This window comes from Stegostoma tigrinum, chromosome 34, assembly GCF_030684315.1.
Source record: "Stegostoma tigrinum isolate sSteTig4 chromosome 34, sSteTig4.hap1, whole genome shotgun sequence".
NCBI classification, from domain to species: domain Eukaryota; kingdom Metazoa; phylum Chordata; class Chondrichthyes; order Orectolobiformes; family Stegostomatidae; genus Stegostoma; species Stegostoma tigrinum.
Genome location: NC_081387.1, coordinates 27,143,964 through 27,159,925, shown reverse-complemented (window position 1 = coordinate 27,159,925; position 15,962 = coordinate 27,143,964). Strand labels below are relative to the sequence as shown.

Genomic DNA, 15,962 nt, shown 5'->3' with positions numbered 1-15,962 from the left:
ACACCTCCCCCCCCATCAAACACTCCCAGGGACAGCACGAGTTAAATATAGTGTAAAGCTCTCTCCACACTGTTCTCTCCCCCCCGACCCACCCATCAAACACTCCCAGGGATAGGGACAGCAAGGGGTTAGATACAGAGTAAAGCTCCCTCTACACTGTCACACCTCCCCCCCATCAAACACTCCCAGGGACAGGGACAGCAAGGGGTTAGATACAGAGTAAAGCTCCCTCAACACTGTCACACCTCCCCCCCCATCAAACACTCCCAGGGACAGCACGAGTTAAATATAGTGTAAAGCTCTCTCTACACTGTTCTCTCCCCCCCAACCCACCCATCAAACACTCCCAGGGACAGGGACAGCAAGGGGTTAGATACAGAGTAAAGCTCCCTCTACACTGTCACACCTCCCCCCCATCAAACACTCCCAGGGACAGGGACAGCAAGGGGTTAGATACAGAGTAAAGCTCCCTCAACACTGTCACACCTCCCCCCCCATCAAACACTCCCAGGGACAGGGACAGCAAGGGGTTAGATACAGAGTAAAGCTCCCTCAACACTGTCACACCTCCCCCCCCATCAAACACTCCCAGGGACAGCACGAGTTAAATATAGTGTAAAGCTCTCTCTACACTGTTCTCTCCCCCCCGACCCACCCATCAAACACTCCCAGAGACAGGGACAGCAAGGGGTTAGATACAGAGTAAAGCTCCCTCTACACTGTCACACCTCCCCCCCCATCAAACACTCCCAGGGACAGCACGAGTTAAATATAGTGTGAAGCTCTCTCTACACTGTCCCTATCAGGTACATTTGGCTAGCTGCTAGTTTATCCTCCAGTCTGCCTTTGACTGTTATAAGGGCTGGAAACGGGTGCTTGCCTGTGACATAGCTTGATGAGGAACTCTTGTGCCTAACTGCAGCCCCTCTGCTTCTCCCTAGTTTACGAGGATCTGGTCGTACCTCTCAGGAAGGCTTGTCCAGCGGCTATGAGTGTGCTCAATGAGGATGGAGTCACTCCAGAAGACCTGCTCAGGTCAATGAAGACACAGCAGGTAACTGTAACATCCAGGCTTCCCTTTTGCTCCACTCCAAATTGGCAACGTCCCTGCACCATTTGGGTTTTGAGTATTTTCGTTCAGGAGGAACTGGTTCTGAGCCATTGACCTTCTGAACCATCGGTTGTTAGATTCACTGGGGAAAGCCAGCGCCCTGTCTCTGGTTTATGTTAATTATTTGTTAGTGGGACATGTGCACCCACTGCCTGCCCCTTGAGAAGGTGTTGGCATGTTACCTTCTCAAACAGCTGCAGGATTTGGACCCAGGGTTGTTGAAGGAACTGGAGATATATTTCCCCGCCAGGATGGTGACAAATGGTGTTCCCAATTCCCAGGCAAGCTGTGACGACAACAGCAGCCCACCAATCAGTTCCCTGACTCAATTCACAAATAATTCATCAATTTCCTGAAGAAGGGTCCAGACCCGAAACGTCAGCTTTGGTGCTCCTGAGATGCTGCTTGGCCTGCTGTGTTCATCCAGCTCCACACCTTGTTATCTTGGATTCTCCAGCATCAGCAGTTCCCATTATCTCTGACTCAATTCATAAATATCCAGGCTACCATTCCCACAGAATCCCTGCAGGGTGGAAACAGTCCCTTCGGCCCAACAAGTCCACACCGACCCTCAGAGCATCCCACCCAGACCCATCCCCATATAACCCACCCAATCTACACTTCCCTGAACACTACGGGCACTTTAGCATGTAATGATGGAAAGCTTTTTTAACAAGTGTGAACATGGCAAAACCCAACCAAATGTCACCTAGCCTCCAAACGTGAGCTTGCCCTCTCGCGCTGTCTCTCTCCATGGATGCTGCCTGACCTGCTGTGATCGCCAGTGTGTTTTGTTTCCAGCACCTGCACTTATTTTCCCCAGCCCGGTCCTTTGCTTAGCTGGGAGGTGTGGGCACCGCAGCTACTGTCCGTTCCTGATGAATCCCCAGTTAAGAGCCAGCTCCATTGCTGTGGTTCTGGAGTCACATGTTGCCCCAGGCAGGGTAAGAGTGACAGGTTTCCTTCCCTAGGGTATGGAAACCCATCAATAACTCAGCTGCTTCCCCCCCCCCCCCCCACCACTGCCATGTCCAGCTGCTGCTGTGGGATTTGAGCGGCCCCCTTTAATCCCGGTCTCGGGGTCACTAGACCAGTGCTGTGCTGCCACATTGCTCAACCATGTGAGCCTGCACGCTGCTCCCAATTAATCCCGGGTGTAGAAGGGTGTCTAAAACACAGGCCAGTGACGCCCTTCTCATACATGTCAAACACACACTTTACAGCAGGGTCTGCAGTTCGTGCAGCAAATTTTCACCCTCAGCGCTGACAGTGCAGACCAGCAGCTGGTGGCAGGGGGAAACGTTTACGTTGACAGTGCAGCGAGCACGTGTCGATTGTTCGGTGATTGAGAAAGTCGAACCTGGCTAACTGTTTCTTTACAACACCACAGCGATGGCCAGGGCCCAAGGAAGAGAATGATGCAGCGAAGGATCGAGCTGACAGGGAGTGGTACCAGAAGCTATTCGCTGAATACGAGGCTGAATTCTACACCGAATGTGGGCGCTATGAAGGTGAGGAGAGTGGAACGGTGATGGGAAAGGCTCAGGAACACACAGTGATGCACAGTCAGAGTCATACAGCATACGGTCCAACCTCGCCCATATCGACCAGAGATTCCTAAATAAATCCGGTCCCATTTCCCAGCACTTGGCCCCTATCCCCCTAAACCCTTCCTGTTCATGTCCCCATCCAGGTTCCTTTTAAATGCTGTAACTGTACCAGCCCCCACCACTTCCTCTGGCAGCTCATTCCATACACACACCTCCCTCTGTGGGAAAGAGTTACCCCTCAGGTCCCTTTTAAATCTTTCTCCTCTCACCTTAAACCTGTGCCCCTCTAGTTTTGGACTCCCCCACCCTGGGGAAAAGACCTTGTCTATTCACCCTATCCATGTCCCTCATGATGTTATAAACCTCTATAAGGTCCCCCCTCAGCCTCTGACACTCCAGGGAAAATAGCCCCAGCCTATTCAGCCTCTCCCTGTAGCTCAAACCCTCCAACCCCGGCAACATCCTTGTAAATCTTTCCCGAACTCTTCCAAGTTTCACACCATCCTTCCTGTAGCAGGGAGACCGGAACTGAGCACTGTATTCCAAAAGTGGCCCGAACCAATGTCCTGTACAGCCCCAACATGACCCTCCCAACTCCCTGTACTCAACGCACTGACCAATAAAGGAAAGCTTACCGAACACCACCTTCGCCGTCTTGTCTGTCTGCAAGAGACAGCACTGACAGGGCCTCCAGCTTCCCTTCCATCATGTACATCGCCAGGAATCCCTTCCCATGTTCCAGAGGCGATTTCGAAGGTGATAACCAATCTGCCAAGCTCTGTTAGAAAGGTGCCTTCAGGACCAGGGGCTTCTCACGTGAAGCTGAGACAGAGATGTTACTCACTGTGCCCTGGAGTAATGTAGCATCCCAGAGATGTTACTCACTGTGCGCTGGAGTAATATAGCATCCCAGAGATGTTACTCACTGTGCCCTGGAGTAATGTAGCATCCCAGAGATGTTACTCACTGTGCCCTGGAGTAATGTAGCATCCCAGAGATGTTACTCACTGTGCCCTGGAGTAATGTAGAATCCCAGAGATGTTACTCACGGTGCCCCAGAGTAATGTAGCATCCTAGAGATGTTACTCACTGTGCCCCGGAGTAATGTAGCATCCCAGAGATGTTACTCACTGTGCCCTGGAGTAATGTAGCATCCCAGAGATGTTACTCACGGTGCCCCAGAGTAATGTAGCATCCCAGAGATGTTACTCACTGTGCCCCAGAGTAATGTAGCATCCCAGAGATGTTACTCACGGTGCCCCAGAGTAATGTAGCATCCCAGAGATGTTACTCACTGTGCCCCGGAGTAATGTAGCATCCCAGAGATGTTACTCACTGTGCCCCGGAGTAATGTAGCATCCCAGAGATGTTACTCACTGTGCCCTGGAGTAATGTAGCATCCCAGAGATGTTACTCACGGTGCCCCGGAGTAATGTAGCATCCCAGAGATGTTACTCACTGTGCCCCAGAGTAATGTAGCATCCCAGAGATGTTACTCACGGTGCCCCAGAGTAATGTAGCATCCCAGAGATGTTACTCACTGTGCCCCGGAGTAATGTAGCATCCCAGAGATGTTACTCACTGTGCCCCGGAGTAATGTAGCATCCCAGAGATGTTACTCACTGTGCCCCAGAGTAATGTAGCCCAGAGATGTTACTCACTGTGCCCCGCAGTAATGTAGCATCCCAGAGATGTTACTCACGGTGCCCCAGAGTAATGTAGCATCCCAGAGATGTTACTCACTGTGCCCCGGAGTAATGTAGCATCCCAGCGATGGGTGCCCTTAGCCCATCCCCCATTGTTGTAGATTTACCAAATATTCACCACCCACAGAGTGTGCTGTGGAGTTTATGGGCTGTATGTACTTCCTTCGAGCAGCCAGCCAGCACCACCCCCGTTACTGCCTTCCCCATGTGTTCATTGTGCGTTTCCTTACTGTCTCCCTGGCTCCCCGCCTCACTCCCCAGGCCAGGCCCACATCCTCACCAGTCTCCCTGTTGGATTTCTCAGCCACCATTCGACGTAGAAGGTCACTGGCAGGTGTAAGCGGCCATTCTCAAGGAGGGGGTGTGGTGTCCACAGCAAATTAAAGAGTAACGAAGCCCGGATCAGTCCTCCTTTCTCAAAACGCCTCCCACGCTGGACAGCAGCTGATGCTGCCAAACCGCGGCAGGGAAGGCTGGATGCTGCCAGCCTGTTGGGGAGATGGAAAGGAAGGGAGTAAACACTACAGGTAACGGAGATCTCCTCAGGCTCCGAGCGATGACTTGGCTCCTGCGCCCCCCCGCCCAGCCTGACTGTTGAGTATATTCTTTCCTGTCCGTTCTGCCAGGCTGGGGTGGGTGGAGGGTCAGTTCAGCGCTGACCTCTGAGCATCTCCCGTAGCGAACCTTCCCATGTCCTGGGTGCACATGCTCCGTACCTGCCATTGCTGACTCCTGTGGCCCTCCTTCCGTCTTGGATACTCTCGGCCCTGCAAGTTGGTATCAGCTCTTGTTCAGTTGGGTTGGGTGGGGTGGGGGTGTTGGTGGGGGCAGGGTGAGGATGTTGGTGGGGGCAGGGTGAGGATGTTTGGGGGGGAGGGGGAGGGGTGGTGGATGGGGTGGGTGGGGTGCGGTTGGTGGTGGTGGGATGGGGGCGGGGTGGGGGCAGTGCAGATGTTTGGGTGGGGAGGGGGGTGGTGGAGGTGGGGTGGGGGCGGCGGGATGGGTGGGGTGGTGGCGGGCTGGGGGGCGGTGCAGGTGTTTGGGGGTGGGGTGGGGGGCGGTGCAGGTGGTTGGGGGGGAGGTGTGGGGGGATGGGTGGGGTGGGGGCAGGCTGGGGGCGGTGCAGGTGTTTGGGGGCGAGGTGGGGGGTTGGTGGGTGAGGGCGGGGTGGGGGAGGTGGGGCGGTGCAGGGGAGTGGGTGTGGGCGGGTGGGTGTGGACAGAGTGGGGATGGGGGCGGTGCGGGGGGGAGGTGGGGGGGTGCAGATGGTTGGGGTTGGGTGGGGGTTTGGTGGTGGTGGGGTGGGTGGGGGGCTGTGTGGATGTTTGCGGGGGGCGGGGTGACAAGGCCCAGGCTTTGGTAGTGAGCGCTAGAAATGGAGAGATGTCGGGTGTGGGGAGGGAGGGGGGATGGTGGGGGCCACTGTGGGAAGGGAGGGGGAAACAGGTGGACACAGTGGAGCCTGCCTGGTGCTGACACCCACCGGTTCTCCCCTTCCAGAGGACCTGTCCATGGGTGACGCCGAGCCTCAGACGTACGATGCCTGGGCAGAGCGCCTGACGAGGGAGTACGCGGCCAAGAGGTCCCGAGGAGCAGGCACCAGGAGCAGGCAGCGAGCGCCAGAGAGGGAGGAGGCTGGCAAGGAGAAGGAGCAGCTGGAGGCAGAGCACCGGCATTACCTGGAGCGGGCACACAGACACCAGGAGGAGCGGGCACGCAGCCACAAGGAGCGGTATGAGCGTGCTTGCACCAACATCTTTGAGCGGGCCTCTGCCGGCTCTCGGCCCCTGACCTACAGGGATATCCCGTGGCCCATGCCCGGGGGCACAGTGGAGGAGATGGTGGCGGTGATCTTGCACGGTGCAGAGCACTCAGATCCAGGCACCTACCGCCGGTACCTGAAGGGGCAGCAGGCCATGTGGCACCCCGATCGCTTCACCCAGCGCTGCGGGGACCGGCTGGCACAGGGTGACCGCCAGAGGATCCTCAACACTGTGACTGCCCTCTCACAGGCCCTCAACAAGTTGGCCAACAGCACGCGACGATGACTCTGGCCAGCACCAACCCAATGGGCAGAGGGGCCTCCTCCTGCATTCTGTCATTTCGAGCCCCGTCTTCGCCCCACCTCCACCCCGTGCGTGGGCAAGGCGGGGGCGGGGCAATGTCAGGAATTCTCCAATCCCCACCCCACTCTCCACCCAATGAGAGTCAAATGCAGAGTTTTGTCTCTGTTAGAAAACAGCCCCATCTCGTTCCAACCCAAATTACCCGCAGTACTCGCCCTGGGGGCAATGTCACACGATCAGACAATTAAAAAGATGGGCACGACCTGGCTGGGGAACGAAATCAAACGCTCAGTGGTTAGCGCTGCTGCCTCACGATGCCAGGGACCCCGGTTCAATACCACCCTCAGGCGACTGTCTGTGCGGAGTTTGCACGTTCTCCCCAAGTCTGTGTGGGTTTCCTCTGGGTGCTCTGGTTTCCTCCCACAGTCCAAAGCTGGACAGGTTAGGGTAGGATTGGCCATGCAAAATTGTCCCATAATGCCCAGGGATGTGCAGGTTCGGGTGGGATTGGCCGTGCTAAATTGTCCCGTAGTGCCCAGGGATGTGCAGGTTAGGGTGGGATTGGCCGTGCTAAATTGTCCCGTAGTGCCCCGGGATGTGCAGGTTAGGGTGGATTGGCCGTGCTAAATTGTCCCATAGTGCCCAGGGATGTGCAGGTTAGGGTGGGTTGGCCGTGCTAAATTGTCCCATAGTGACCAGGGATGTGAGGGTTAGGGTGGATTGGCCGTGCTAAATTGTCCCATAGTGCCCAGGGATGTGCGGGTTAGGGTGGGTTGGCCGTGCTAAATTGTCCCATAGTGCCCAGGGATGTGCGGGTTAGGGTGGGTTGGCCGTGCTAAATTGTCCCGTAGTGCCCAGGGATGTGCAGGTTAGGGTGGGTTGGCCATGCTAAATTGTCGCATAGTGCCCAGGGATGTGCAGGTTAGGGTGGATTGGCCGTGCTAAATTGTCCCATAGTGCCCAGGGATGTGCGGGTGAGGGTGGATTGGCCGTGGGAAATGGTCCCATAGTGCCCAGGGATGTGCGGGTGAGGGTGGATTGGCCTTGGGAAATGGTCCCGTAGTGCCCAGGGATGTGTAGGTTAGGGTGGATTGGCCGTACTAAATTGTCCCATCGTGCCCAGGGATGTGCAGATTGGCCGTGGTAAATGTGGCGTTATGGGGATTATGAGGAAGCCTCAGTCTGTGTGGGATACTCTTTGGTGCAGACTCCGTGGGCCAAATGGTCTCTCTGCATGCCTTAGGAATTCTATCATTCCCTGAAAATGAGCGCTGACCGGGCAGATAATGCCACCCCCAGTGAGTGTTGGATTTCAGAAATGTAGGGAAGTGCTGTTCCACGTAGAAACCACGCAGCCAGTTCGCCCACAGTACATCGTTACACACATACACACGCACCAGAAAGAGCTGATCTTGTTTGTGCTGTTTGTAGGTTTATTGTATGTTATTATTTATTCCAGAATAAAAAAAAATCTGGTACCAAATTAAGTACCAACATGTTTTCTTAGTGTTTCAATTGAGAGATGATTAGAACTGTCACACAGTCCCACTGAAACTGTGTAAGGTCAGCGAGGCAACGAATCTGCCAGCAGTTTACCACATTCGGAGACAGTGAGGAGATTCTCCCATGGTCACACTCACGGAGAGCGACTGGAATGTGCTTTACCTTTCTATCAGGGAGCTCTCTGCCTGCTGCTCCCTGCTTTTTGCAGATGACAGGACCTGGAGTGCTCAAGACTCGCGTCATGAGTTCAAATGCAAAAAGTACAACCCACAGTGAGAAGGTGGCAGTGCGCTGGAATCAGTTCAGGGAAAAGTTTTACCAGACTAATGGTTGGTCTGGGCCGAGTGCTTGATGAGGAATAGCTGGACAGGCTGAGCCTGGTACAGTTCAGAAGGATCCAAGCTGATTGCCGTTGATCCTGAGGGGTTTGACCAGGTGGATGTGGAAAGGATGTTTCCTGGGAGAATCTGAAACTAGGAGGAGCCTCTGTTCAAAAACAAGGGTTTGTCCATTTAAAACCGAGGTAAGGAAACATCTGTTTCTCTCAGGGTTGTGTATGTCTTTACAATTTCCTTCCTCAAAAAGGACCAAGTCAGAAATCAGACGACACCAGGGTCCAGTCCAACAGGTTTATTTGAAGTCATGAGCTTTCAGAGCTTTGCTCCAAAGTGACTGCACCTGATAAAGGAGCAGCGCTCCGAAAACTTGCACTTTCAGATAAAACCGTACTGTACCCTGGTGTTGTATGATTTCTGACTTGGTCTGACACTGGCAGCTCCCCCTCAAACAGGGCGGTGATTGCAGAAGGTTTAAATGTTGTTAAGGCAGAAATAGTCAGATTCATAACTAAGGAGTGTGAACGATTATTGGGGGGTGCCCAGGCATGTCGAGCTGTGGTTAAAACCCATCTTGCCCCATGACCTTCCTGAATGGTGGAGCAGATCTGAAGGTCCGTTTCTTGTTTGTAAGAGCCTGCAGTGATTCAGTATCTCCTCTGAACATGTAGGTGAGCTCAGCCTTTCTGCCCAGCCCCCTTCACAGCCTCTCGCTTCTGGGCCCAGGCGGAGGGCAGTTAGCGGCTGTTTGCCTTCTCCGCTCTCCAGCTGCTCAGCACTGTTCGACCCAGATCCAGAGCACCCCTGCCCCACGTGGGCCACCAAACAGCTCCTGAAGACCACTAACCCAGGAGGACCCCAGTCTGAGGCCAACATCCATGACTGTGTCTCAGCATAACCCCAACCGATGCACTGGGCCGTTTCAGAATCAGCATTGTCTCTGCGTCACATTGTGTAGGTTTCCTCTCCACGAACCAGATGGATGATCGTTTACACATTTAAACACATAAATAGGAATTCCTGAGGCTTGGTGTGAAACGAGTTTCGTGAGCGGAGGTGCCGTTGTGAGCTTGAAGCTTTCAGAGGGTGTTACACTCTCGTTCTGCCTGGCTAAAGATCACCATTAACCATTTCAACATCTCAACAGGATGGCTCCTGTTTCCTCTGATCTTCCCCCAAGCCTGAACACCACAAGAGCCCAGTGCTTTGTGCCCAGAGGTGGGTTCTGAGCAGCGATATTCCCCCCTAACCCCTGGCATGCCTGCCCCCACCCCCACCCTCCCTCCCCCCACCACGGTGTGCCCCTAAGTGTCCACACTGGCCTTTATGAACATGACATCGTCGGTGACGTAACTGTGCCAGTTGGCGTGGAGCTGGGTAAGGGGCAGGAACTCGGGGCAGCCACTGGCGACGTTCATGGCCTGAACGGGCCGATGGAAGGAGGCAGAGCCAACGTCTGGCCTGAAGGCGGTCACTGTGTGCTGACGCCTGGCGCTCTGATCCAGCAGTCGGAAGGTGACCTGGAGCCGAGGGAAAAACGAACGGTGTTACTGCTCCTGCTCTCACTCTCACTCACACTCACACTTCCTCTCTCTCCCTCGCACAAGTATCCAGATTGTTTCTCTTTGTGGACCTTTTAGAGAATTTCCAATCAGCCTGTTCAGAGATGTTATTGTGCTCCTCTGGGGCAGGTGGGACTTGAACTTGGGCCTTCTGTCTCAGAGGTAGGAACACTACCACCACATCTCAAAAGGCTTTAAGGAGTTCCTTTGGTACTTCATCCCTCACTCCGGTCCCCATCAGGGCTGCACTCCCATCATTCCTTGCTCTATCAGCATACCCCGCACCGGTATGGTTAGTATTCCCATCATCCCTCGCTGTCAAAATGGCCCCGTTAGGTTTCCACTCCCATCATCCCTCGCTGTGTCACTGTCACCCCCATCAGTTTCACATTCCCTTCATCCATCGCTCTGTCACAGCGCCACCTCCGACCCTCTGAACCTGTTCTGTTAGGGCTGCACTCCCATCATCTTTCACTCCATTACAGTCTGTCACAAAGTTACCTTCCTGCTGAAGGGCCATTCCAAAATGGCGTCGTACCTTCCCTTCATTATGACCAGGAAGAGCGAGAGGTGAGTTTTTGCTCCAACACCGTCCCCATTGAGGTAGAGCCGCAGACAGAGCATGTATCCAGAATGAGAGGTGAAGAACGCTGCAGGACACCGAGAGAGAACAGCGATCAATGGATTATCCTGACTTACCCATGAGACTCTCTCTATCTCTCTTTCTCTCTATCTCTCTATCTCTCTCTATCTCTCTCTCTCTCTCTCTCTCTCTCTATCTCCCTCCAGAGATCCAGCACCACAGCGACTTGGGGGGGAATTCCAGCCCAGGTAACGGACCTGAAATCGGAGGTTTGCATCAGGAACAGTGACCATGCCGACATAACAAGGTGCAGAGGTGGATGAACACAGCAGGCCAAGCAGCATCAGAGGAACAGGAAAGCTGACGTTTAGGGCTTAGACCCTTCATCAGAAATGGGGGAGGGGAAGGGGGATCTGAAATAAATAGGGAGAGAGGGGGAGGCAGATCGAAGATGGATAGAGGAGAAGATAGAACGTAGAAAAGTACAGCACAGTACAGGCCCTTCGGCCCACGATGTTGTGCCGTGGAATAATCCTAATCCAAAAATAAAATAACCTAACCTACATTCCCCTCAATTCACTGCTGTCCATGTGCATGTCCAGCAGTCACTTAAATGTCACTAGTGACTCCGTTTCCACGACTACCACTGGTAAAGTATTCCATGCGCTCACAACTCTCTGGGTGAAGAACCTCCCTCTGACATTTCCTCTATATCTTCCTCCTAACACCTTAAAACTATGACCCCTCGTGGCAGTCAATCCTGCCCTGGGGAAGAGTCTCTGGCTATCGACTCTATCCATGCCTCTCATTACCTTGTACACCTCGATCAGGTCACCTCTCTTCCTCCTTCTCTCCAGAGAGAAAAGTCCAAGCTCAGTCAACCTCTCCTCGTAAGACAAGCCCTCCAGTCCAGGCAGCATCCTGGTAAACCTCCTTTGCACCCTCTCCAAAGCCTCCACATCTTTCCTATAATAGGGCGACCAGAACTGGACACAATATTCCAAGTGTGGTCTCACCAGGGTTTTGTAGAGCTGCAGCATAACCTCGCGGCTCTTAAACTCGATCCCCCTGTTAATGAAAGCCAAAACACCATATGCTTTATTAACAACCTTATCTACCTGCTTGCCAACTTTGAGGGAGCTATGCACTCGAACACCAAGATCCCGCTGTTCCTCCACACTGCTGAGAATCCTGCCTTTAATCCTATATTCAGCATTTAAGTTCAACCTTCCAAAATGCATCACTTCGCATTTATCCAGGTTGAACTCCATCTGCCATTTCTCAGCCCAGCTCTGCATTCTGTCAATGTCTCGCTGAAGCCTGCAATAGCCCTCGATACTATCAACGGCACCTCCGACCTTTGAGTCATCAGCAAACATGCTAACCCACCCCTCAACCTCCTCATCCAAGTCATTTATAAAAACTACAAGAGCAGAGGCCCAAGAACAGAGCCCTGGGGGACACCACTCAGCACTGACCTCCAAGCAGAATACTTACCATCTACAAACACTCTCTGCCTCCTGTCAGCCAACCAATTCTGAATCCAGACAGCCAAATCACCCTGTATCCCGTACCTCCTGACTTTATGAATGAGGGGAGAGGAGACAGACAAGTTAAAGAGGCAGGGATGGAGCCTGTAGAGGTGAGTGTAGGTGGGGAGTTAGGGAGGGGAGGATGGACAGGTCAAGGAGGCGGGATGAGGTTAGTAGGTAGGAGATGGAGGTGCGGCTTGAGGTGGGAAGAGAGGATAGGTGAGAGGAAGAACAGGTTAGGCAGGCGGGGATGAGCTGGGCTGGTTTTGGGATGCAGTGGGGGGAGGGGACGAGGTGGGCTGGTTTTGGGATGCAGTGGGGGAAGGGGAGATTTTGAAGCTGGTGAAGTCCACATTGATACCATTGGGCTGCAGGATTCCCAGGCGGAATATGAGTTGCTGTTCCTGCAACCTTCGGGTGGCATCATTGTGGCACTGCAGGAGGCCCAGGATGGACATGTCATCTAAAGAATGGGAGGGGGGGTCGCCAATCTGTTTGTAAAAGGCCAAAAGCTGCTTCACAGGGCTGGGGTCACGTGTAATGTGCCTGATCCCCAGTGGCTGTCTGGTATGGCCGAGAGAGAGAAACATATCCACCGCGAGCAAATGGCAGACAGGCTTGATGGACAGAATGGCCTGATTCTGCTCTGTGCCTGCCGGACTGAGCCGAGGGAGGTGGGCCCAGCCATAAACGCTGAGTTTGCAGTACATGGACTGCAGCGGTTCAAGAAGGCAGCTCCTGCAACAGCACCTCAGGGCAATTGGGGATGGGCAGTACCCACTGGGCCCAGCGACACCCGCAAAAGAGTTTAAAAGCCACACACTGGGCTCACAATGTTTGCAGCAGGGGGGGAAGAGGCTGTTTCTCCCTTGTGTGGGAGAGTCTAGGACCAGAGGGGCATCATTTCGGAGTAAGGGGGTCGCCTACTGAAGCTGGAGATGGGGAGTGAATCTGTGGAATTCTCTGTTGCGGAGAGCTGTCAGGGCTGGGTCATTCAAGACAGATTTTTTCATCAGGAACCGAATCAGAGGTTAAGGGGAAAAGAGGATTTGAAGATGATCAGATCGGCTGTGAATGGTGCAGCAGGCCCGATGGGCTGAATGGCCTATTTCTGCTCCTCCATCTTATGGTCTCAAGCGACCCACCTTTTGTGGTTGCTCTCTAGATCCCAGAGTATCCCAAAGCCTCGCCCTTCTATTATCCCAACATCAACGGCAGGGGGATTACAGCCGTGTTCCTCCCGGCGCCGGGCGGGAAACGGGGATTGTGTTGTGGTGATGCCGGGGGGGGGGGTGCACAGAAGCGAACCGGCGACCACGGCCTTACGTGGGGAGAAGATGGACGGAGTTGTTCCATCAATGGCATCCTGTAACTTGCGAGTGAAGTCGGAGATGGGCCAGACTAAGGTGCCATCGTAGGACGTGTGCTCCAGGGCATCGAGGCGCAGCTGGAGATCAGCGATCACCAGGTCCTTCAGGCAAATTGATTTCTCATGCTGCTGTATCTGAGAAAGACATTTTCACACGTTGAACAAGAAAGCCGAGGCAGGCAATCAGCAAATGGCCGTTTGCTTGGTATTCACATCAACCCAACCCCACGGGTTTCTGCACAGTGCCCAGTGTTACACTAAACCCCACAGGCTGCTACATATCCAGGTTCGACTGTGGTCAATTATAAACTCTCTGATATCGGCAGCCAGCGAGTTACATTCCAGACACAGCACCTTCCAAAACTCTTGTCAAAAATCTCGGCCAGCAGGTACTTGGGAACACCAGCCCCCTGCACGCTCCCCTCTGAGCCCCACCCCCCCCACCCCATCCTGACTTGGAAATGTATCCCCGTTCCTTCAGTGTCGCTGGGTCAGAATCCCGGAATTCCCTCCCTAAGGGACATTGTGGTCCAACCCACAGCACATGGACTGCAGCCGTTCAAGGAGGCAGCTCACCCCCACCTTCTCAAGGGGGGCAACTCGGGATGGGGCAGTAAATGCTGGGTCCAGCCAGTGACACCTACATCCAGACAATTGATTTTGTGTCACTGCTGTAGGATGAGGAAGGGGGAAGGACACAGAACTTACAGCGTACATTCAGGCTGTCTTTTTCATGCCCTTTAAGAGGGAGGCCAGAACTGTTCACCACTTGCCCAGTACTGGCGTAGCAGAGGTCGCCCAGGGTTCAGCCTGAGTTTAAATTCCCTGTTTTTCCATTCAGACTCACATCCGGTGGTTCCAGCTCCTGCCCTAGGGTCGAGGTGATTCCCCCATCACCACTGCACCAGGAAATGCCAAATTACAGACTTTGCCAAAGTTAGATTTCACTGCAGCATGCTCACTTTATTCCGCGAATTGCTTGCTGTGGAGTTTGATTCAGTTAAACACACAGTGTTATCTGTGGAATTCCCTGCACAGTAAAGCCGTTGAGGCTGCCTCGTTGAAGGCTTTTAAGGCAGTGATGTACGGATGGATTTTGGAACAGAAAAGGAATTAAGGATTACAGTGAGCAGGGGGCACATGGAGCTGAGTTCATAAAAAAGATGGCTCAAGGGGCCAGATTGCCTGCTCCTGTTTCGTGTGTAAACTTCACTGGAGATGTTCTCGGGCCAGCCCTGGGTGTTTCATCCGCAGTTTAACAGCCTTGTTAACTTAGCTCGCTGCAACTAACTGGGTTCAGCATCCGTGCAGTTTCTGTGTCGTTGGCTTCTGCCAGCCCTGCTCAACACCGTCTCCTCATCATTGCTGCTAAACACCCGATATTACTGAGACACCGCCCCCTCTACACCCCCCCCCCACCCCCCCGCCAGGGGCAGAAGGGTCAATAACCAGGCTGACACAATCTGGGGCAGAGTAATCAGAGGGAATTAGAGTGGGGGGGGGTGGAATGTGGTGAGCTGGGATGTGGGTGAGGTGCGGGGATTGTATGGCTGCTTTGGGAGGTGGCAGTGAGACGAGGAAGATTTTGTGCACAGCCTTATTCCATCCCACAAGATAGTTGGCATAAAATGAAGAGAACGGACTGTAGTTACATAGGCTAATCATCTGTTAAGCATCAGGGCGTCCTCTCAGAACAAAGGGGCACCCATTTAAGACTGAGGTGGAGAGGTATTTCGTATCGCAGAGGGTTGTATCTCTTTGGAAGTCCCGGCCACCGGGAGCTGTTAGGGCAGAGCCCATGTGAGATCGATAGGTTCTCGATCAGTCAAGGATTCGGGGTGGGGGAGGGGGTGGGGGAGCGGGTGGGGGAGGGCAGAACAGTGGATGTGAGGAAATGTCGGAGCATCCATTGAATGGTGGAACAGGCTCAAGGGGCCGAATGGCCTAGTCCTGTTCTTGTTTATTATGGTCTCACAAACACTACCGCACGTGCACACACGCAGACAGGCACACACACACACAGACAGGCACACACACACACACACACACACACGCACACACACACACACACACACACACACACACACACACACACACAGAGACAGGCACACAGACAGGCACACAGACAGGCACACAGACACACAGACAGGCGCGCGCACACAGACAGGCGCGCGCACACAGACAGGCGCGTGCACACACACACACACACAGACGCGCGCACACACACACTGGCACAGACAGACACGCACAGACAGGCACACACACAGACAGACAGGCACACACAGGCACAGACAGACACACACATGTATACACGGACAGGCACACACACACGTGCACACATGTACACACGGACAGGCGCGCACACACGTGCACACACGTACACACGGACAGGCACGCACACACGTGCACACACGGACAGGCACACACACACGTGCACACACGTACACACGGACAGGCGCACACACACGTGCGCACACGTACACACGGACAGGCGCACACACACGTGCACACACGTACACACGGACAGGCGCACACACGTACACACGGACAGGCGCACACACACGTGCACACACGTACACACGGACAGGCGCACACACACGTACACACGGACAGGCGCACACACACGTGCACACACGTACACACGG

At 54.0% G+C, this 15,962-nt stretch overlaps 2 protein-coding genes across 8 annotated transcripts in view; one reads left to right on the top strand and one right to left on the bottom strand.

Moving 5' to 3' along the window:
• The window catches only part of nfkbil1 (nuclear factor of kappa light polypeptide gene enhancer in B-cells inhibitor-like 1), a 43,634-nt gene that overhangs the window by 6,203 nt on the left and 21,469 nt on the right, over positions 1-15,962 (top strand). For 3 of the 5 annotated variants that reach the window (XM_059639413.1, XM_059639417.1, XM_059639414.1), the window contains exons 3-6: positions 942-1,054; positions 2,502-2,622; positions 5,868-6,928; positions 7,355-7,920. In XM_059639413.1, the coding sequence (XP_059495396.1) occupies positions 942-1,054; positions 2,502-2,622; positions 5,868-6,415 (782 nt within the window). In that variant the 3' untranslated portion in view covers positions 6,416-6,928; positions 7,355-7,920. Of the gene's footprint in view, positions 1-941; positions 1,055-2,501; positions 2,623-5,867; positions 6,933-7,354; positions 7,921-15,962 lie in introns of those variants that run through there. The other 2 variants (XM_059639416.1, XM_059639415.1) reach the window with 2 other exon arrangements.
• Positions 9,569-15,962, bottom strand: part of LOC125446595 (TNF receptor-associated factor 2-like) — a 24,810-nt gene continuing 18,416 nt past the window's right edge. For all 3 annotated transcript variants that reach the window (XM_059639517.1, XM_059639516.1, XM_059639518.1), the window contains 3 exons: positions 13,275-13,452; positions 10,335-10,483; positions 9,569-9,791 (listed from right to left, as the gene is read on the bottom strand). In XM_059639517.1, coding sequence (XP_059495500.1) covers positions 9,576-9,791; positions 10,335-10,483; positions 13,275-13,452 — 543 coding nt within the window. In that variant the 3' untranslated portion in view covers positions 9,569-9,575. The remainder of the gene's footprint in view (positions 9,792-10,334; positions 10,484-13,274; positions 13,453-15,962) is intronic.